General features: G+C 46.4%; 3 protein-coding genes across 3 annotated transcripts; all 3 read left to right on the top strand.

The window, feature by feature from the left end:
• Positions 1–831: 831 nt before the first annotated feature.
• LOC124696451 lies at positions 832–4,598 on the top strand. The gene is made up of 3 exons (XM_047229184.1): positions 832–865; positions 1,912–2,247; positions 2,329–4,598. Exons 2-3 carry the CDS (start codon positions 1,925–1,927, stop codon positions 4,349–4,351), a joined length of 2,346 nt encoding a protein of 781 aa, XP_047085140.1. The 5' UTR covers positions 832–865; positions 1,912–1,924; the 3' UTR covers positions 4,352–4,598.
• Positions 4,599–12,361: 7,763 nt separating this feature from the next.
• LOC124660445 (putative B3 domain-containing protein Os06g0632500) lies at positions 12,362–15,251 on the top strand. Its single transcript, XM_047198262.1, has 7 exons — positions 12,362–12,507; positions 12,654–12,861; positions 12,997–13,291; positions 13,357–13,421; positions 13,605–13,935; positions 14,030–14,196; positions 15,015–15,251. The coding sequence occupies exons 1-7, from the start codon at positions 12,362–12,364 to the stop codon at positions 15,249–15,251; spliced, it is 1,449 nt and encodes a 482-aa protein (XP_047054218.1).
• Positions 15,252–16,802: 1,551 nt separating this feature from the next.
• LOC124660455 (putative B3 domain-containing protein Os06g0632500) lies at positions 16,803–18,268 on the top strand. Its single transcript, XM_047198272.1, has 5 exons — positions 16,803–16,877; positions 16,979–17,265; positions 17,365–17,431; positions 17,599–17,932; positions 18,042–18,268. Exons 1-5 carry the CDS (start codon positions 16,803–16,805, stop codon positions 18,266–18,268), a joined length of 990 nt encoding a protein of 329 aa, XP_047054228.1.
• The last annotated feature ends 4,393 nt before the right edge of the window (positions 18,269–22,661 follow it).

The raw sequence follows: 22,661 nt of genomic DNA on the forward strand, positions 1-22,661 counted from the left end.
TTCTTCATTCATTGACATGCCATGTCACCAAAATCCCTTGGGTTATGTGATGTTACTAGCTAAGTTACTCCCACTATGAGCAGTCTAAGAGCAAGTACAATAAGGCTTAGTCAGCAGGCTATAAGGATTTAAATATAATATATGTGCTTAGTTGGAGGAGAGAGAAGAAGAGAGAGAAGGTGGGTGGGCTCTAATGCAATAGCCAAATTCCTAGCAGCGTCTTCCTGCAAGACTTTGTGAGACTAAATAGTAGGCCATGTGTTGATAAAGTAGTGCAATCTTAGAGCCAACTATTATACATGCTAGCTATATGTTGACTATAAATGAGGTGGCATATTGCTTATAGCCATCAGCTGGCTATATTATTGGAATTGCTCTAAGGCAACGGGCGTCAAATAGGAATCACCGATTTTGCCCATGGGCGCTCCCCTCCACGCTCCATGGCTCGGTCGAACCTGGGATGGGCCGAATACCCATGACACGGAAATCTAGTGGCCAGGTTCCGATACCCAAAACCGGCCGAACCGCACAGCACGCACGCACGCCGCACGCGCGCGAGCACGTGCGCGTGAAGTCATCAACGTACCCACGGCGTGTCAGGCCAGGCGCATGACAGGTAGGGCCAACCGCAGAAACCCTAGATCTATAGCCGCGGCCGAAGACGCACACACTGCTCCTTATCTCCCGGGGAGTTGCGCCCGCGGCCGCCAGTCAGCCAGCCAAGCCCCGCCGCCGGCCATCCTCCTCCTCCCCTCGCCCCGCTTCGCCTCGCCCGCCGCACGCGAAGCGCCGCGCTCGCCCGAGGTTTCTGGCTTCGGGCAGCCCGGACCCTGCGACACCGGCCGTGAATCTCTATCTCTTCCCGGTAAATCTTCATGCCCACCTGCCTTTGCAGCGCGGATTGGTCCTTGCAGTTTTCTGCTGACACTGTCTGCTCGCAATTGTAACGGTTACTGCGAAAACCAGGATAATTCAGATGATTTCGTTTCGTGCAATTCGCTACTTCCTGCTCTGTACCTCATCGCGTCCATGTGCTGGAGTGTCCTTTTGGTTCGCTTGGTGTTCTTGCACGGCGATTCCCCTGATTCGCCTTGCTCGAACGCCACACCTGTTTTGAGTTGCGACTTAGCTTAGTAGTATGGTTCTGGCAGCAACTTTCGTGATTTGCTCTGCCCTGAAATCAGATAATCTGTTATGCATCTTCAACTGCACAAGCTCGTGTTTTATGGAGCTACTAGTAATGGCATCTGAACTAGTTAGTTTGCTTGGATGTTACGCATATGGCCCTTACTGCCAGACCACCCCGCCAACTAGATCATGCTTGAGAACACATCAGATCAGTTAAGTCCCCTTTTGTCTCATCGCAAAAAGGAAAGGAAATTACCCTCTGAACATTATTACCTAATTGACTGAGTTCCAGAGTCTCAGGTACACCATTTACATCCCTGTAATGTTTTTGTCATATGGTCAATATATGGATTTTCCCACACTAAGTGTTGTGTCCTGTTTTTTGAGAACATTGAAGTCAGCTTTTCCGTTGGGGAAATCCTGTATTCTAGAAATTGCTGAAACAACCAACTAGGCAACTGCTACTACGCAAAGTTGCCTCTCTGGCTGAATAAATTAATTTATTTACTGAAATTCTGTCCAACTTATCGCAGTTGCCTGATTTCTGTGTTTGTTTCACCTTCGCGAAAAGGAAAGAAAATTACCCTCTGAACATTATTACCTAATTGAGCCGAGCTAAGTTATTCCGTTGGAGAGATCCTGCATTCTATAAATTGCTGAAACAAATAACTAGGCTACTGCTAAGCAAAGTTACCTCTCTGGCTGAATAGATTCATTTAATTGCTGAAATCCTCTTCAACTTACCACAGTTGCCTAATTTCTGCATTCATTTCATCTTTTTAGGGGGCTGGCACCCATGGGGAAGGGGGGACAGATTGTGGCTGTTCTTCAGCTAGGTGGAGAGTTCACCACAGATGCTGATGGGAATATGTCCTATTCTGGCGGAGAGGCGCATGCAATGCTTGTCAAAAGTGACTGGACTTTTGTTGCATTTATGCACGAGATATCTTCGACGCTTAACAATCTCAAAGTGGACCAGTTCTTGTTCAAGTATTTCCTTCCAAGGAACAACAGAACCTTGATTTCTATTTCCAATGACAAGGACCTGCGTCGCATGGTTGAATTCCATGCAGAGTCGGAGACGACGTACATTTATGTCATAAAGAAGGTCGACAACAGGTACCTCTCTCTCTCTCTCTGTCTGAACATCAATTTCTTTTGTCCATTGCATTGCCGAAATGACAATAGAAATATTTGCAGGGCATTGAGCGTTGATGCTGACTCGGGCACTCCTGTAGATGAACCTGCCAGTGTTCCAACGACTCCTGATGGCTCTAAGAGGCAAAAAGTGTGTGCAGCTTGGAAGGATGTGATCACTGGAGTTGGCCAGTTATTTGAAGGTCCTAAGGATTTCCGTGATGCCTTGCATAAGTATGCCATTGCACATAAGTTTCATTACAGATTTATCAAGAACGACGCATCTCGTGTTACTGCCGAATGTACTGGTGAAGATTGCACATGGCGGATACATGCTTCCAAGTGTCCTGCCAAGAACAGTTTCATGATCAAGAAAATATCTGAAAGCCACACCTGTGAAACTGAAACTGTCAAAAGTCATCGTTTGGCGTCACAGCGATGGGTTGCTAGTGTTATAAAAGAAAAGCTACGTGATAGCCCAAACTACAGGCCAAGAGATATCGCCAAAGATCTTCAACAGGAGTATGGACTGTGCCTAAATTACTCACAGGCTTGGCGTGGAAGAACAATTGCTCAGAGAGAACTCTATAGCTCACATGAGGAGGCATGCATCCAGCTACCTTTGTTTTGTGAAAGGATTAAAGATACAAACCCTGGAAGCGTCGCAACAGTAGTGACTATGGAAGATTCAAAATTCTGTTTCTTTGTTGCCTTCAATGCATCGCTTCATGGTTTTGAGCATGGGTGCAGGCCACTCCTTTTCCTTGATGCAGTGTCTCCAAAACCAAATAACAAGTGGAAGTTACTGACTGCTACTTCAGTTGACGGGGAAGGCGATGTGTTCCCAGTTGCATTCTCTGTAGTGGATGCTGAGAACCGTGAAAATTGGCACTGGTTTCTTGAGCATCTAAAATCTTCGCTGTCAGCATCTCGTCCTATAACATTCATATCTAATGGAGAAAGTGGACTATGGGATGAAGTACCTCTGGTTTTCCCTGACAGTCATCATGGATACTGCATGGACTTTCTTATGGAAGAATTTAAGATGCAGCTGGACGATGCATGGACTGAAGAAGTAAGAGATGCCTTGGTTGAGCTTCTTAAGAAAGCCATTTATTCATGCACAGTTGACGAGTTTGATCAGCATATGGAACAAATTAAAGTTGAATCTGAGAAGCTTGCTGAATGGCTTTTGGAGATCAAACCTGAGCGGTGGTCAGATGCCCATTTCAAGGGGTCACGTTATGGTCAGTACTCCTGCAATATTTCCAACACTATTGTCGAGTGGATGCCCTCAAGATATGAGCTTTCAGTTGTGCAGTTAGTTGACACGATAAGATGCAAGCTCATGGAGATGATGTACACACGCAGAGAGTCTTCTAATGAATGGGCTGGGGTATTAACGCCTGCAGCGAACCATAAATTGCAGGAAGAGCTCAGCAAAGCTCATTCACTCAATGTTACGCCCTCAGATAGCGATGGAGATGGCAACATGTTTAAGGTGTGCGATGACTCAGTTAATGTTGTCAACATGGACATGTGTGACTGCACCTGCCGAAAGTGGCATGTTTCTGGGCTGCCATGCATGCATGCAATGGCAGTATTTGAGCGCACTGGGCAGTATGCATATGACTACTGTGTGAAGTATTTCACGACTGAAAGCTACCGGTTGACGTATGCCTTGTCCATAAATCCTATACCTGATGCTGTTCTGCCTTCTACTGCAATAACGGATCCGTCGCAGAGTCCAGCGACATATGCATTCCCATTGCGAACTCGGCGGCAGGTTGGCAGGCCGAAAGAGAAACCTGCTGATCCACGCATCACAGTTAAAAGGGGAGTGCGCTGCAGCAGATGCAAAGGGTATGGTCACAACAAAGCAACTTGCAAGATTCCTATCAGCGGCGAAGCCTTACCATCATCTGAGCTCGCCCTACCCGAGGCCGTACCACCAGCTGAGCTCACCCTCTCTGAGGCCGTACCATCAGCTGAGCTTGCCCTCTCCGGGGCTGTACCATCAGCTGAGCTCTCCCTCTCCGAGGCCTCACCACCAGCTGAGCTCTCCCTCTCCGATGTACACAGTTAAGGTGGAGAGTTGCTCTTGATGTTCCCTGTAAGGAAATTGGTGCTATTTCTTTCTCTGAGTAAGCTGTAATATAGATGCCGTAGCTGTTGACTGTAGCTCAAATTGCTTCGTGAACTTGTCGTATTCGCTGCTGTGTTTAGGCTGACAACATTCAGTTCGTAAATTAAACCTTGTGTGATGGACACCACCATTAGAGAAAGCTTTGGAAATTATTCTGCTATATTCTGGAGCCCGGTCTATTGTTGTATTTACCGTTCCTCCTGCTGTGTGGCTGCCTTATCATTTCTAGCAAGGCAAGGAATACGTCATAAGGTCAAAGTTACTTTTTCAGGGGCACTTAAAATGCAGTTTGTAACTGCTCGTGTATTCTACCTGCTATGCCTGAACTAGCTTTTTTTCTTTTTCCAAGCGACCCAACCATGGGATCGATTTTCATTATCAGGAGATAACGAAAACAGCAAAAACAGCAGTAATTTTAGTAGCAAGCAAAAGCAAACAACGGAGGGGGGAACGCCGCCTACTGCTAGTGTTATAAAGATATTACAGGGCGGAAGGAACCTTAAAAGTTTACATCCGGCGATAAACTAACAGGCAGCACAACATTAGACAAGGCAGGCGTTAGTATCATCAAACCATTAGCGACAGCAGCAAACTCAAAAGCAGGAGGTTGACTTTGTAACAGCAGCATCATCAAGAGCAAGTTAGGCATCGGCATCATTCGTCTCCATGTCCTCCACACCATGATCTGCCATTGCTTCATCGGTAATCATCAGGTTTCTCCTAGCAGGCCTCCCTTCAGTCGCTGAGGAGGTGGCAGCAGCAGCAGCAGCCGCAAGACAAAGCAAGTTGTTAGCGTCAGCTTTGATGTTTTCTGCATCAGGTGAATTATGGAGACCTGCCCAGTAATTCATAAAAACAACGGACAAACTGATTACTTCATTAGGAGATTTTATCAATTTTTTCTCAAAACAGGCTCTATTTCGAAGTTTCCGAATAGACCAAGATATTGCAGCCAGTTCAGCAATCTATACATTTCTGCTAGCAGGTACTAAGCGAGGAAACCACCAACAAAATTAAGTGAAGCTTCCAGGTCTATCAGTTGCCCCAACAGCCATAGCCACAGTGCTTCATACATATTTTGCTGATGCACATTCAAAAAAGAGATGTGATATTCGTTCTGATGACAAAACTGACAGTTGGCATTTCCAGCCTAGTTCCTCTTCAGCAAATTATCTTTAGTTGCAATTGCATTATGCCAGATCAACCATAACCATATCTTTATCTTCAGTGGAATCTTATTTTTCCACAAATGTTTGAAGGATCTATCAGTCCCACCATTCCTGCACATGTGATTGTACATTGATTTCACAGAGTAAATCCCATTTTTTGTCTATTTCCAGAAAGGCTTATCTTTCCCCTGGGATAGGACTGTCTGTCTCACAATCTCCAGCAACCCATGAACTTGAACAGTCAAATCAAGGGATAAGTATCTCTTAAAGGAGAAGTTCCAACCAAGGGCAGCATCATCAACAACTGTAACACTTTGTTCATTGCAAATTTGGAAAATGTCACAGAAGTAATCTTTTAGGATTAATTCCACACCAGGCATCACACCAAAAACTTGTCACTTTCCCATCTCCCACCTGCATCCTTCCGCCAGACAAATAAATCTCTCTTACTTTCTGCATATCTACCCACAAGGGAGAGTCACCAGGTCTGCTTTTTGAGTAAAAGACACCAGTATATCTAAGATATTTCTTATTCATAAAATCAAGCCAAGGACCAGCACCGGATTCATCTTTCCACCAACACTTGCACATAAGACTGATATTGAATTTTGAGAGGTCTTTTAGACCCATACCACCCTTCTTCTTGGGTTTACAGATCCATCTCCATTTAACAAAATGCTATTTTCTCTTATCTGCACTACTAGCCCAGAAAAAAGGAACTAGTAGGTTTTTCCATTTCCTCAATAGTAGTTTTATGCAACAGTCTCATAGACATATGGTAGACACCAGTACTGGACAAACAAGTACCAATTTTTATTATTCTCCCTCCAATAGACATATTATTTCCCACCCAGGCACTTTTTATTATTCTCCCTCCAATAGACATTTTGGAAATTCTATGAAAGAAAGAAGTGTTTCTATCTCCCTGAAGAAGCCATCTTTCTCTGGATCTCTGTTGCTAGTAGCTCTCCTCTTTATCAATGATATGCAACAACTCATGTTGGATCTGAGCCCTTCTTCTTATCTGTGTAGCAGACCGGGGTCGATCCTCTTCCAGTCTCTATAGTTCTTCGAGTTCTCTACCAATATGTTTCTTTCTTTTGATATCTCTTCCTCTCAGATTTGCTCCACAACCCTTCAAGTCTTTCTTGATATTTTTTCAGTTTCAGTTGCAAATTTCCTAGACTGTCAGAGGCCCTCACAGGATTTTGCCAGATCCTGGAGAATCTACAAAGGAAATCTTCTTCCTACAGCCATGCTTTTTCAAATATAAATTCTCTGACAACCTTATCTCTCTGTTCCATAGTGTGTAGGATCAGGGGGTTGTGATCTGACATATCTCTGACAAGCTTATGGACAGTTGTAAGAGGAAACAAAACCTCCCAAGAATCATTCATCAAAAATCTATCCAGCTTTTCAAGGGTGGGATCTTGTTGATTATTTGACCAAGTGTATTGTCCACCAGATAAATATATTTCTCTCAGACCATGACTATTAATAATTGCATTGAACATATCAGTCCATCTGTTCCTCCTCATGGATTTGTTCTTCTCTGAAGTAAATCTAATAATGTTGAAGTATCCTCCAATGAGCAAAGAAAACTTTTGATCACTACAGACATTCCCCAGCTCAATCAAAAATTCTTCCTTATCCTCCAATTGAGCAGCTCCGTACACAATAACCAAGTTCCATTTCAACTGCATCTTTTTATCTAACAAAGTGACTTTGATGTGGAATCTACCCACACTGGTATTACAGATATCAAATCCGGATGACCTAAAGCCACCCAAAATCCCACCACTCCTGCCGACAGAAGGAATCCATCTCCATTCAAAATTATTCATGTGATCAAACTTCCTGAAGAAACTAGGAGAGTAATCTTTCTTTATAGTCTCATGTAGGCCAATGAAATCTATCTCCTACACTCTTAACAGATCTGACAGAAAAACACTCATACCTCTCTTACCAACACCTTTGCAGTTTAGTGTTGCACCTATCATAGATACTTTGAATTTTGTTTCCTTCTCCTAGTTCCAATCACAATGCCACACAAAGGGTGGTCATTGGAGACTTTCACCGAGGCAACACTAGATTTTGGTAGTGCTCCTCCAGAGGCAACACCTGATTTGGCCAGTGTTCCTCTCAAACTCCTTTTTTCTGCTGATTTTATATTCTTTTTTGTCCTCCTGGATACCACAGGTGTATAATATTCTACAAATGAAGCCTGGTGATCAGGGGGATACGTGAGCACCCCCTACCTACTCAATACGTGTCTAACGCCATCCATTAATCCGTTAGCACTAGGTCCTCCTCCACAGTGCCCCACTAGGCCACCACCACGCCACCCTCCTCTAACCTCACGCACGCACCCAATATCTTGGTGCTCTGCATCTCTGGCCATCTTCTCCGCTTAGAGTTGAACCATCCCTCGAGTCCTCGGCCGAAGCGCATCAGCGACCTGCCAAGATACCAGCCGCCTCCGTCACGGAATCGCGTCTCATCCTTAGCGGCTCTCTTCGAGGCCCACGATGGAATCTGCAAAACATTGCGCCGGTACGCATAAGCATTCACGTCGGGATTTTTTTTGCTCGTAAGAAAATACTGTACTTATGTCCAGAGATTCCTCTAATCCTTTTCAATACCTAATGATTCAGTAACTTTTGGCATTTGATACGTAAAGAAGACAGTCCAATTCGACCTGCAATCTTTGTAATAAGCTGATGCATTTACATGCTCTAATTACTGATTGTTATTGTTCCCCATAAAAAGCAGCGGTGGGTGGTTGAGCTCCGGCGTGAGGGTGGTCCAGCTCTGGTTGCAGGCGATTTGAGAAATTGGAGCCGATCTGAACTGAGTAGACGACGATGGCTGTGGGTGAGTGACGTCCCTGGGCGGAACGGCCACGGGGACATCATCACGCCATGCGCGCGCCGGCGGCGGACGTCACATCCCGACGGTTCTCCTCCCAATTGAGAAATTTTGGGAAGGACGCGAGGATTCGGAAGAAGAAATATTGGAGATTCGAGATTTAGTGGGATTCCAATCTCAATTCCATTATGAGCTTCGCTCCAATCGGAAATCCCCAACTTAGAGAAGAAATCAGCGGGAGAAAGATAAGAGAGAGATAGACTGCATCAGAGGAGGCAGCGGAGGCCCGCGTTTAGCAGCTTTTTCTGGGAGAGAAAGATACTCACGCCGTATGGTCGCCGTGACCCAGAAAATGAATCTTAACGTTGATCCAACGGTATCTAGGGGGTGCTCACGTACCCCCCTGATCACCAAATCCACTCTATAATATTCTACATCATCCTCCATGTTGTCACTAAAACCCAACATCAAAATCTGGTTGGGTTCACTGTCTGGAGCAGCGCTTCATTTCTCTCCTGCACTTCCTTGATACATGTCTAGCAATCTCTAAATCTTTTGAGATAACTTACTTTTTCAAGGGGGAAAGAATCATGACTAATACCCATTTCAAGAGCTCTAGCAATAATATCATCATCATCTAGAACATCAAAGGAATTGGATGTATTAAGGGAAGTACCTGATAGATCTTTCTTCTCAGCAGCTGCCTTGGCCTTGTCATCAATCCTGGTAGATGTACACCCTTGGCTAGTCATCCTTGAGCTTCTTCTAGCAGGCACATCAACCTGCATATCAGCTTGTTGATCTCCTTCATCTTATGGTGGGTTGTCAACTTGAGAAGCTGGCTCCTCTTGAGTACATTCAGCCTCTGGTTGAGATCCATCAACAGGGATAACAACAGCAGTGTGCTCATGTGTGAGAGATGGAGCAACAAGAGCAATGACTCCTTGACCTGGATTAATAAAAGTCATATCAGAGCCTTGATTGGACTCACCACTCAGTACTACTCCCATAATCGACCTGTTCATCATGCATTCCATCATTCTCAGCTATATCTTCAACTATGGGGGGCAGAATGTGGCAAAATTGCTTCTTCAGGTGGAAGGACTTGTCAATGCCGGAGGAAGCAAGCTCACTGATGAATTTTATAAAGGAGGGATCATTTTTCTGGGTAAGAAAATCTTCTTCATTGTTTGTCTGTGCAAATGCCAGTGCAGTTACAGCATCACTCTGTATTTCATTTAAAACAGCCTGATTCTTGGCCTGCAAGGTACATGAAGGAGTAGAGGAACTGTCATCAGATACTTTATTCTTCCCTTTCGCTGCCTCAGCGTATTGCCTGGCATTGGGTGTGTTCTTGAGTTTCCTTTGAACACCAGTTGAGGAACCAGTACCAACAACTGGGGGAGCATATTGAGAGCCTGTTTTAGAATCATTTCCACCTGTCCTTTGTCTATTTGGCGTTCCTTGGTCTCCACCATCTCCAGCAGTGGTCTCAGCAACACCAGTTCTAGTACCAGATGGAGGAGTTGGCTCAAAGAGCTCTCTAGTATATTGAGATTCATAGAAACCCTTTTTTATTTCCCCAATCCTAGTATTGGGTACCAGAGAGAGAACCTGACAACCAATCTTAACCCTGACATAAGCAAAATTTCTCAGACAATTCTTGTCCAGGGCCAAAGGCTTTCCAACAAAGCGTGCAACATAATAGGCAGTAGACTTGCTCCTAAACTTCATGGGGATTCCTTGAATTCTAAACCAAGATTCTTCCAATACCCCAATGGGTTCTATGTCACCAGTCCATTTCTCCAGACTAATAATTGCTCCAGGAACAATTCTCATAAACAACTTACCAAAGTGAGCAAGTTCATCAATAGCCTTGGCAGATGGGAATCTGGTTCTGAATTCAGTTGGGAAGACCACTTTTGTAAAGAAACGCCAGTTGATTTTCATAGACTCAGCCCACACATCAAATTCATGTTCTATATCTCTACAAGAAACTTCTCCTTTTTCAACAGTTATATGAGCATAATTCAACTGATCTAAAGGAGGGGACTCAAGCTCTGCAGCAGGAATAGAATAAAATCCAGAACCAAATTCCTCACTACCATAATATGGAGCAACATATTCCAATGGTTCACGTTCCTGACACACTTCAATCAAGTGATTCAAGCCACATCTTCCACAAACAATATGATCAAAAACTGGACGCTGATGTCGTGCAACTGTTGTAGGTTGAGCCATCACCAGTGGTGGTGCAAAGGACCCCACTGGGTCAGGAGCAGAGGATAAAGACACAGATCTAGCCGTCGCATGAGCAGTTTGTTGTTGTTGATTATCTTGCACAGGTTGATTGGAAAGCACATTCACTGCATCTACATCATCAATCTGGGGGATATTAGAGGTGTTGCGACTTACATCGGGGGATCTGCTGCGAGTGGAGGGGTTGATGGAGGATCCAGGTTGCATCTCGGTTCTGTGCACCCACCGATCTCTTGCACGTGCTTCCTCCTCGATGTGGCGCTTCTCAGCGAGTGCACACTCACGAGCCAGCCGCTCCGTGTTGCGTGTTGCTTCACGATGACGTTCTTCCTCTAGGCGGCAGCGCACCTCAACACGTCGTCTTTCTTCATCACGAAGTCTCTCTTGATCTGCGAGGCGTCGATCTTCCTCACGGCGATGATCCCCTTCCCACTGCCAGTTATCTTCATAACGTCTTTCTTCTTCCCACCGACGCTGCTCATCTCGTCGATCTGCTTCAGATCCAACACGCGGCCGGTTTCCGAAGTAATCGCGCGGTGGAGATCGGCCGTGGATCGGAGATCTGCGAGGTGGCGACCTCCGGGAACCTCCGAATCTTTGATCCATAGACGGAGGGGGTGCAACAACAAGAGCAAACGATCTACGGTCGCCCGATCTAATCCCTTGCCAAGTCTACGGATGATTTGTTGGGTGGAAATCGTGGTGGATGATCTCGGGGCTAGGGTTTTGAACGAAAATCACTCTCGGATCTAGGGTTGAACCGAAGAGGGGAAATGGGGAATTGCGAGAGATCCCCACGATTTGGTGGGTTAACCCCCTCTTGATGAACAGTGTTGGGCTGCAGCCCAGTACCCAAAAGCGCCATGGATGAAACGGGGGAAGCATCAACGCAGGCCTGCACCCCGGTGCGGATCACAACGCACGCACGCATAGAGGGCGACGCGGGATGCAAATCCCGCACGCGAATCCTACCCACCTGCGGCCCAATCCAGATCTTGAACTCCTCCAAAGCAATTATCGCGCCAAAACTGAGGATGTTGATCGAATCTGGACTCCATGATCTGATCCTCTCTCCATTTTCCTTCGTCAACCAGATTCGATCCAAATCTGACCCAATGAACCCTCTCTGCCGGATCAGGAATCCCTCGCGTGAGATCGAGGTGAAAGAGGCTTCCCATGAGGTTGACGAGCCCGAGGCCAAGGGCGACACGGGAGGCGGGGGTGAGGGAGGTGGGGGCGTAGCGGCGATGCGGTCGGCGACGCGGGAGCCCTGTGACGCAGGAGCCATCCCTTATGCTCAAACCATCCCTCGGGGACCGATAATGATACTGCTAAAATAAGAAGTTTCTTGGATTCTTGGTAGTCTGCTGAATGTTCTAAGGAAGATATAACTTTTTTTTTTTGGGTTGCCCTCATTCCTGCAGGCATTGTCTAGTTCATGTTTGAGTTTTGAGGGTTTCTGAGGTTCTGGCACGCCCTCTCAAAACGTGCCACCCCTCCTACATATGTTTTCTTATATTTGCCTCTTAACGAAAAGGCAGCACTCTTGCCATTTTCTTGAAAAAGGAACAGTCTACTATTTGCTTCATGTTGAGCCAGTAAATATCGGTCCTTTGAAACTTTATTGTTCCTGCTATTTGCTGCAAGATGAGCGATGATGTTGCACTGGATGCGCGGCTACTACCTGCTGCTGCAGTCTGTGCTCAATTGGCATTCTGTGAACATGACAAATGCGACCTGGGCGTGGGATATACTAGCAGTATTCCTTCGGTTGCATTTTGAGCGTCCACAGTCCACACGGTATCCAACGCACACCTTGGATCATTATTACTTCTCCGGAGTACAGTAGATGAATACAACCATTTTACCCGACACGTTGCTGAAGCGACATGACAATGCTTGGCTATCGTGGAGTGAACTGAGCGAGTAGCGCCTTGTGTCATCAGGCTTTGCGTGGCCGCCCACCGTGACCTCTCCTCGGAGACTCCAACCGGCGCATCGCCGGTCCGTCCGTCCGTCTCGTACTACTCTCCTTCTCTGCCTTTACCTGCTGTCTTCACAAGCACAGCACCGACCACCACACTGTGCCGGAGGAGCAGGGACGAGCTCGCTCTCACCAAGCATGGCAAACTCCGCCCGCCCCCCGCGGCTCAAGTACGCGGCATTGTCGATGTCGCCGAGCTGCCTCCAGAAGCTGGTCGGTGACGCTAGCAATGCCGGCATTGCCGCCCGCCATTACCCTCCTCCTCTCCTTCTCTTCCACATTCCTGATCGGCTCTGTTCTTGCAGCGCGTTCCGGCGGAGTTCGCGGCGCGCCTCGAGCCCGGCGCCGGGGAGGAGGAGGCGGAGGTGACCGTGCTGGGCCCGGTCGGCAAGGTCTGGCGCGTGGAGCTGCGCTGGCAGGACGGCGCGTGCTGGCTGGGCAACGGCTGGGCGAAGCTCACCGCCGCGCTCGGCATCGCCGCGGGATGGTCCGTCGTGCTGCGGCGCGAGCGGCGCGGGGTAGCCACCCTCAGCGCGTTCGACCCTGGCCGATGCCTCGCGCGCCTCTGCACCCCACACGCAGGTGATTCTTCTACGCACAGTGCATTTACTTTTCTACGAAGCTGAAGATTAATCTGTACTATGATGAGTAACATGCTTGCGTAGGCGTGACGTGCAAGAACAGGCCTCGGTTCATCAAGTTGCTCGAACAGGATGACCTGGAGAAGATGGTGAGCAAGCTAGTCTCCTAGTTTTAGTTGCTTCTCTCTTCTGATAGTCATAAATAAATCTAGAACTAATGAGTATGTATCAACTTGACAAGCTATGAACTGAAACCTACGTTTTCATCAGTTCTTCTGTTCATGTGTTTCCTCTCATCTTCTGCTTCGTTTTTGCTCTCAATGTTCTTTCAGAGAATCCCTAATAAGTTTGTGCAGCAGCACCTCACGCAAGCTGGAAGTTGCATAAGCAGCCAGAACGCCATGATCTTTTGCCCTCTACGCAAGTTCTGGCGAGTCAAGCTAGACCATGGTCACTCGGATGTGCTGCACGGAGACGATTGGCCGCGGTTCGTGACAGCGCATGATCTCTCCGAAGGGAACATCCTGCTGTTCAGGTATGAAGGTAACATGGTGCTTTCAGTCGAGGTGTTCCTACGGAATGGGTGTCTCAAGGAGTACCATACAACACTTGCTCTGTGTACAACTGATGGTGCAAGGGGGCCAAGCTCTGCACTCCCACAAAGTAAGGCAGTATCCAACAACTGTTTTATGTGGATTCCAGCAAACCTTTCATATGAATTTCCTTCGTTCCAACGGACCCAAACAAAATTGTGCAGGTGGCAAGCGCCCTGTAGTTGCACCTTTCAGCAAGAAAAGGAAGAACGACAAAAACGTGGTTTACGCTATTTCTGCGCCGGTCCGGCCGCAGAGCAAACCTGCTGCCATTTTGCCAAGGGAGTCTTTCACAAAGGAGATCAACAACTATGCTCTTACTAAATACTTAGTGAGCACCGCATTTATTCTATTTATAGTTTGTTTTATTGCGTATATAGAATTGGACACAACTATTGAAATACTCCCTCCATCCCAAAATGTAAGGCGTCTAAGGACTGGTCAAAAGTCAAACTTTACTAACTTTGATCAAATATTTAGAAAAATATATTTACATCTATAGCATCGAATGGACATACTAAGAAAAAATATTTTATGGTGAATCTATTCATGTTGATTCAGTACTGTAAATGTTTATATTTTTGTGTATAAACTTGGTTAAACTTAAAAAACATTGACTTTTGACTAATTCTTAGAAGCCTTACATTTTGGAACGGAGGGAGTAATAGAGAAGAAGCCCCATGAAAATATTTCTCTTCAGTAAACCAATGCAAGCTAGGACTTCCATATTTGCTCACAAACCATTAAAATCAGCAAATGTTCGAAATTATTCCCGCACTGCACTTCCACAACCAAAAGTGACATTTATATCACATCAGGCAACTTGCTTTTTGGTTTGTCATAGCCAGTAGGGAGGCTATTGCGATCATCTGGAAAGGAGGTCTCTTCATTGAATTTGATGGTTTATATATGATTTGCATTTTGGATTTGTGGTAGCATGTGTGTAGATAAAACATCTACTGCCAATTTGCACATGTTTCAACCAAGACAAATTATCAAGCTTAGTTTGCTGTGCACAATCGAAAGTTCACTGAAATGCTAGTCCTTATATAGAACCCTTATTTACCATGTTGTAGTTTTTATTTTTTAAATAATCATAGATATCTCTCAGGCTCACAAGCCCTTCTTAAAATTCTGGCAACAATGCAGGCTGTGAAAGGGACCTTTTGCGCATCAATTGGTCTTGTAGGAGCATGCACAATCCAACTTAAAACATCCATGAACAACACAAGATCTTGGCCAGTAGCTTTTAACATCACCAAGACCTACGGCTACATAAGGGGAAAAGGTTGGCAAAGGTTTTGCAGAGACAACGAGGTTGAAGAAGGTGACCGTTGCATCTTCAAGGCTATTGAAAAAATGGTCTGGCTTGTTCTGATCAAGTGATGCCTGATCATGCCGAGCTAGTAAGAGCAAAACACTAGTCCCAGTATTTTTCCTACCAATGCCAATGGCAGTTCTTGGTTACTGGTTTTCCATGTGAAAACTTGCTATTTGGGTACTACTTTAGTAGACAAGTTAATATATGTTAGGGTCACTATGACATGGTATGTGTTGAATGCTAGTAGATTAGTCTATGTATCTAGGTTATTAGGCAGCCCTTTGGACAAGTTAATCTATGTTTTTTGTCACTGAAACATCAGTGTTGAATGTTACTCCCTGTGCAGCAGTAAACTTTCTGTCTGGATGATAAAATTATGTTCAGAAATCAGAATGGACTGTGGAAGTATCATGTTGGATGATAAAATCATTTTCAGGAATCAAATGGATACTTAGAACAGATACTTAAGAAGAGGCAAGAGCTTGCTGGGTTAGCATAGAACTGATTCCCAGGGCAGCATTTTCAGTCCATTAAAACCAAAGTTTCAGGGGTGAACTCAGAGTGAAACTCTGCACATCTGTCTGTAGGGAGTGGAATCATAAGCTTTCTCAGATTAGCATGATTACACACAACTCTCACATCCTTACAAATCTTCGTAAATTAACATGATTGCATTCCTCATTGAGAATTTTTTCACAGCAAGACATGTTAGCATACCTACCGTGTTATGTTTCTCTTGAGTAAACAGACACAAAGGGGAGAACTTGAGGAAGATGATGCTCTGTGTTGAATGATGCTGAGCCAGTAGAGATCGATGCTTCTCTACTGTAATTGATATTTGAGTGTTCATTCTACTTTTGTTTGCTGCAAGATGAGGTTGTTCCACTGAATGCCCGGCAGTACTACCTGCTGATGTTATGAATCAAGATGGGTAAACTGCTTTTATGAATTGGAAAGACATTTTGAAGTTCGTTGATAATGATGTATTCTGTCAAGGTGAAAAATCTCAATTCAAAACATCTTTTATTTTGGGCCACATAAAAATAACAAAATCTAACAAGTTTTGGAGTTTTCAAAGTCTGGCTTGTTCACTACTTCAGATATTCATTTATGTTAACTTTGCACTTCTTAGAATAGCACATTTATAGAATATATCATTCCCTACATCTATAATTTTAAAACTTCTATGAAAAAAAAACGCCGCACAAAGTTCATTTTTTTTTTCATTTTGGGCGTCCACACCGTCTCCAACGTACATGCAACTTCGATCATTTACTTCCCCTGAACGAATAACAACGTGTCCTCTTTTCATCCATTTTACCCGACGCGTTGCAAAACGCTTGATGTGACGAGACTCGTGGACTGAAGTGAGTAATCAGAGAAACAGAGCAAACAGGAGAGCCTTGTCAGGCAAGGCACACTAGCGTGGCCGCCCAGCGTCACCTCTCCTCGGGGACTCCAACAGCGCACCGCGCACCCACAGTCCGCCCGTCCCTTCTTCTCTGGCATACCACGTCGTGCTCAGGAATCTGCAGTCGTTGCAATCGCAGCACCGACCACCGCAGTGTGGTGACTGGTGAGCCGTGATGGAGGTTACACGCGCGCTCTCACCCAGCATGGCGCACTCCGCCCAGCGCCCACGGCACAAGTATGCGGCGGTGTCGCTGTCGCCGAGCTGCCTCCACAGGCTGGTCGGTAACACAAGCAAACACGGCACTGCCGCCATTAGCATCCTCCTCTTTCACATTCCTCACCGGCTCTGCTCCTATCCTACGTGCCCCTGTGATTGCAGCACCTTCCGGCGGAGTTCGCGGCGCGGCTCGAGCCCGGCGCCGGGGAGGAGGAGCGGGAGGTGACCGTGATGGGCCCGCTCGGCAAGGTCTGGCGCGTGGAGCTGCGCTGGCAGGACAGCGTGTGCTGGCTGGGCAGCGGCTGGCCGGAGCTCGCCGCCGCGCTCGGCATCGGCACGGGGTGGTCCGTCGTGCTGCGGCGCGAGCGGCGCGGGGTGGCCACCCTCAGCGCGTTCGACCCGGGCTGTTGCCTCGCGCGCCTCTGCACCCCACACGCAGGTTCATCACAGATTCTGTTACGACCGGTGCATTTTACTTCTCTTTTCATGGAAGGTGATGAAGATTAATCTGTAAAATGAGTAATTTTTGGGTTCATTTTCTGTTGCGTAGGCGTGGCATGCAAGAACAGGCCACGATTCATCAAGGTGATCCAACCGGATGACCTCGAGAAGATGGTGAGCAAGGAGCTAACTACCTAGTCTCACAGTTTTTTTTTTTGCTTCTCTCTACGTCTGATAATTATAGACCTAGTAATACTATGTAGCAAACTAGCAACTCGACAAGCTCTGAACCGAGAACTCACATCCTCCCTCGCTCCATTTTGCTCTCGTTCTTCTTCCAGAGGATACCTGATAAGTTTGTGCAGCAGCACTTGACCGAAGCTGGAGCTTGCCTGAGCAGCCAGAACGCCATGATCGTCTGCCCTCTCGGCAAGTTCTGGCGAGTCAAGCTAGACCATGGTCAGTCAGATGTGCTGTGCGGAGATGAATGGCCCCAGTTCGTGATGGCGCATGATCTGTCCGAAGGGAACATCCTGCTGTTCAGGTATGAAGGCACCAACATGGTGTTTTCAGTCGAGGTGTTCCTGCGGAATGGGTGTCTCAAGGAGTACCACACAACACTTGCTCTGTGTACAACTGATGGTGCAAGGGGGCCAAGCGATACATCCCCACAAAGTAAGGCGATACACTCTTTCCAGAGTTAAACAGTTTTGTGTGAAATTCCTGCTTTGCTTTCATATGCATGTATTTCCTTTGTTCCAAACGACCCTGAATAATTGTGCAGGGCCAACAACTCCATCTCTCAGTATGAAAAGGAAGAACGACAGACAGGTGGTTTATGCAATTTCTGCACCAACCCAGTTAAAGAGCAAACCTGCTGTCATTTCGCCAAGGCACTCGTTCACGAAGAAGATCACCAGCTTTGCTCTTCATAAACACTTTGTGAGCACTGCATTTGTTCTCTTTATACTTTGGTTTGTTGCATATATAGAATTGGACACAGCTAATTGAACTATTGAAGGAATATAATTTAACCTCTTGACCTATGGTGGTCCTTGCTTTCTGAATGTATTCTTATCTGTACCAGATATTTCACCACTTTAAACTGTTACAACTACAATCGTGACCTTTTCTATCAGAAACAACAAACTGTGATATCTGCTTTAATATGTCCTTTATAATGTCTTCATTCAAAGGGTGACAAAGACCTGACTTGAAGTCTTTTTTAAGGAGTCTTGAATTAATTATTTGGACAATTCCAAGCCATGCCCTTCTCTACACTGAAAATACGAATTATGTGTTAGTAACTCTACTAGGTTTAATCTGGTAGTTTAGATGTTAGTTTCCTTATAAATGGTATTGTTAAAATGATTTGCATTTTTGATTTGAGGCATGTGTAGGAAGAAACATCTACTGCCACTTGGCAACTGTTTCAAACTAGACAAATTTTTAAGCTTAGTTTGCACTGCACAACAGAAACTTCAGTCAAATGATATTTCTTATATTGAACCCTCATTTGCTCTGTTGTAGTGTGAACGTTAGTTTTTCATATTAACCATACATAACTCATAAGGGCTTCTGGCAACAATGCAGCGTATGGCAAGGTCCTTTTGCTCATTAATTGGTCTTCTAGGTGCATGCACAATCGAGCTTAAAACATCCATGAGATCTTGGCCAGTAGCTTTTAACAGCACCAAGTCCTACGGCTACATTAAGGGAGAAGGTTGGCAAAGGTTTTGCCAAGACAATGAGGTAGAAGAAGGTGACACGTGCACCTTCAAGGTCGTTGAGAAAACTGTCTGGCTTGTTGTAATCAAGTGATGTCTGATAATGCCCAGCTAGTACGAGCTAAAGACTAGCCCCAGTATTTTGCGTACCAATGCCAATGCCACTTGCCAATGACAGTTCTTGGTTACTGTTTTTCCATGTGAAAATCTGGTATTTGGGTACTTCAGTAAACATGTTAATCTATGTTAGGCTCAATCTGTGACACCGGTATATATGTGTCGAATGCTAGAAGATTAGTCTATGTATTTAGGTTACTATGTAGCCCAGTGGACACGTTAATCTATATTTTGGGCACTGAAACATCAGTGTTGAATGCTACTCCCTGTGCAGCACCAAACCTTAAGTTTGTGCATTGGACTGTGCAAGCATCAGTCTGGATGATATGATAAAATATGTTCGGAAATCAGAATGAATATTGAGAACAGGGGCTTAAGAGGCAAAAGCAAAATTTCAGGTGTGACTTGAGAGTGGAACTCTGCAACCCCGCCTTCCAAATTTGTTGATGAAAAAAGAATCATAAGCTTTCTTGGATTAGCATGATTACACAGAACTCTAACATGCTTACAAATATTGGGAAATTGACATGGTTGCACCCGTCAATTGAGTTTTTTTTTTCACAGCAAGACATGGTAGTCTATCTGCCGTGGTATCTTTTTCTTGAGTAAACAAACACTAACCCGAGAACTTGAGAACTTGAGAAAGAAAATGTTCCACTTCCTCTGTGTCATCATACTTATGGAACGGAGTAAGTATGTTGCATGGTGTGATAATCTGCAGTCAGCAGTCTTCACAAGCACGGCACCGACCAGGCGACCACCGCACTGTGGTGGAGGGTAGGCGTGCGCTCTCACCCAGAATGGCGCAAGTATGCGGTGCTGCCGATGCCGCCGAGCTGCTTCCATTCATTAGGGAATGGCCGAATGGAATCAATAAGCCTTTTCATATTAGCAGGACGACGACGGGAGTGATGTTTTGGCACATGGGAGCGTATGCTCCCTTTATTTTGAAATACATGTTAGACATATTTTAAAATGTTAAAAAAATTGAAACAAAAATTTCGCACGTACATCTTCATGTGCTACGCGCTCACAAAGTCGTTCATGAAAAATCGACATGTCATGTGGCGTGTGTAAAAAAGACAAAATTCGGTGCTGAAACAAAGCCTTGTCAGAAGATAAATTTTCTATTTTTTGCTTAGACTACAAAAAATATCATTTTTTCGCGAAACTTGACGAATACACATATATTATGGAGTTGTACATGTAAATTTTTGTGTCAAAATTTTTTAACACTTAGAAATATGTTATTATGGTAGAGGGATCATACGCACCCGGGAGCCGAATTGAGTTTCTGGACGACCACACGCAATTCTAACATACTAACCAATCTTTGTACGTATATTTCCACACGGCAAGAGTCTTGCTTACCTAGCTACCTTCCTTTAGATCTGTGGGTTACAGACTTACAGCCTGGGCAAAGAGATCAGTGCAAATCTTGCTTTCTAGAACAAGTGTAGCCAAGCTCTTGTCAGTTTTCAGATAATAATATTTATATGAACATTTCAGTAAAGATTGCGCCACTTAGGAGCTATCCAAATTAGACGAGAATTAGGTTCTCATGTTTTCTTCACAGATCTTTTAGTAATGCCTACGATGACAAAAATCAACAAACATAATTTATTAGCTTCGTGGTGCCAGCAGAATCATTCCATCACAGAAAAACGGAGACGCTTTATTAGGTGAAAAGTCTATTCCATCTTGCTCGTACTATCAGACCAAGGAGGTAACTACAAAGCAGACTATTTTTTAGTTCTAGCAAGGATAACATTTACAATGGTTAAACTTTCCAGGAACCTGGTGTTCTTTTCCAAGAGCAACTCGTACTTGCAAAGTTCAGAAAGGCTTATCTGATGACTTCTTCACACATCACAACTGTATAACACGGTACTAAGATGGCTCTCCGCCGTCCAATGTTTCTCCAAAGTGATGACATAGTAGTTCTCGTTTTGTCCTTCCGACAAAAGAAAACACAAAAAAAACATCACAGAGGCTATTTGGAGCAAACTTGACAACAGAAAAAGGAAGTGTCCCCCATCTTCATTTGCAGGAACTCCATAAACAGGGTGCCACAAAATGCTCAATTTTTTGGCACAAAGTTTTGTCTCATGATATGATCATGACCACCAAATCGTGAAATAGTTGCAGGCACATACACGCGTTGTTATTTGCAGACAAACATACATGCACATGCAAAATTCTTGCAGATGTCAAATGTCTTGTAGTACTATAGCAGGGTTGAACTGGAAATTTCTAGTGTATGTCCATGAAATTTCTTACTTCTCAGAGCATCTCCCCACCATTTCTGGAGAATATTCTGATTCACGAAAACCCTAGCTCCTAGCGTCGTCCCCGCGGGCGACCTGGGGGCTCCCTGGCGGCGCCCCTCCCGAGCCCTCCCCCTCCCTTCCCCCTCCTCCTCGCCGCCGCCAGAAGGCGTCGCCGGGCAAAGCCCGCGCGGCGTCGGCGGCGGCGGGGCTCCTCTGCTCCCTCGCACGGTGGCGGCGGCGCGGGTCTTCGCGGCCGGTGTGGGCGTCGTGCGGGTAGGGCGCGGCGGCGAGGTTGCCCTGCAACAGCGCGGCTACTACGCGGCTCCGGCGTGCTCGCGGCGGCGACGGTTCTCCGGCGCGGCCTTCTGCGGGCGACGCGAGCTTGGTGGTGCGGCGGGCCGGTGGAGTCTGGGAGCGTCGCGGTTGAGGCCTGGTGCGGCGGGCGCGGCCGGCGGCGGCGTCCGCCCTCCCCGTCACGGAGGTCCATGGCGAGGTGCTGGGTAGTGCGGCCAGATCTCGATCTGGTCGTCTCGAGTCGGGCCGAGGCAGGGGCCTGCGCCCCATTCGATCCCACCTACCTCCACCCCAGATCTGCGAGCTCCCGCAGACTTGGGGGCTGCTGGTTGCCGATCTGGATGGTGGTGATCTCCTGGTGCAGCGGCGGTGCGGCGGCGATGCGGCTGTGGTTTTGGTTGGGCTCTCTGGCCACCGCGCTTGCGGGCCAAGGCAGGGGCCCTGGGCTTTGACCCATTCCATCTCCAGTTTCGGCGTGCTCGGCAGCCATGGGGGCTGTCGATTTGCAGCTCTGGTTTCTCGCGTGGCGGCGTTTCCCGTCTCCTCTCTCGTTCGTCGGTGCTCTGAGCTGGGACGCCGGGGCAGCGGCCCTGGATGGTGGGAGTCATGTTGGTTGGCGGGCGAGCCAATGACTCTGGTGCTGGCTGGTGACCACGGCCGTGAGGGCGGCGTGGTGGTCGGCGAGTTGTGTGTTGTGGGGTAGAGGGGGTGATCTTGCCAAAGGGAAACCTTTGCCCCTTGGGGCCACGATGGCGGCGTCCGCGGACGGCGTTCCCTTGCTGAAGGCGCCGTGAGGCAAATCTTCGTCCTTCTACTTCCTCCGGGTGAAAACCCAAGATCCTCGGATCGGGTGGTGGCGGCACTCCGGTGTCGTACTCTTCTTAAAGACACTGTCTTGGAGCCCACAGCACAAGGCTCACCGAAGGTTGCGACGGAGGTGATTCTTCGGCGATCTTCGGCAAGGCTTCCTTCGTGCCCTTCCCTTGTCGAGCTTCC

This window comes from Lolium rigidum, chromosome 1 (genome assembly GCF_022539505.1).
Source record: "Lolium rigidum isolate FL_2022 chromosome 1, APGP_CSIRO_Lrig_0.1, whole genome shotgun sequence".
In the NCBI taxonomy this organism is placed as follows: Eukaryota; Viridiplantae; Streptophyta; class Magnoliopsida; order Poales; family Poaceae; genus Lolium; species Lolium rigidum.

Coding starts and splice junctions, on each gene's coding strand:
- LOC124696451 (XM_047229184.1), top strand. CDS start 1,925: ATGGGGAAGGGGGGACAGATTGTGGCTGTTCTTCAGCTAGGTGGAGAG. Junction 2,248..2,328: donor ATAAAGAAGGTCGACAACAG/GTACCTCTCTCT, acceptor AAATATTTGCAG/GGCATTGAGCGTTGATGCTG.
- LOC124660445 (XM_047198262.1), top strand. CDS start 12,362: ATGATGTTGCACTGGATGCGCGGCTACTACCTGCTGCTGCAGTCTGTG. Junction 13,292..13,356: donor AGGTGATTCTTCTACGCACA/GTGCATTTACTT, acceptor ATGCTTGCGTAG/GCGTGACGTGCAAGAACAGG. Junction 13,936..14,029: donor AAGCTCTGCACTCCCACAAA/GTAAGGCAGTAT, acceptor AAAATTGTGCAG/GTGGCAAGCGCCCTGTAGTT.
- LOC124660455 (XM_047198272.1), top strand. CDS start 16,803: ATGGCGCACTCCGCCCAGCGCCCACGGCACAAGTATGCGGCGGTGTCG. Junction 16,878..16,978: donor CGAGCTGCCTCCACAGGCTG/GTCGGTAACACA, acceptor CTGTGATTGCAG/CACCTTCCGGCGGAGTTCGC. Junction 17,266..17,364: donor CCACACGCAGGTTCATCACA/GATTCTGTTACG, acceptor TTTCTGTTGCGT/AGGCGTGGCATGCAAGAACA.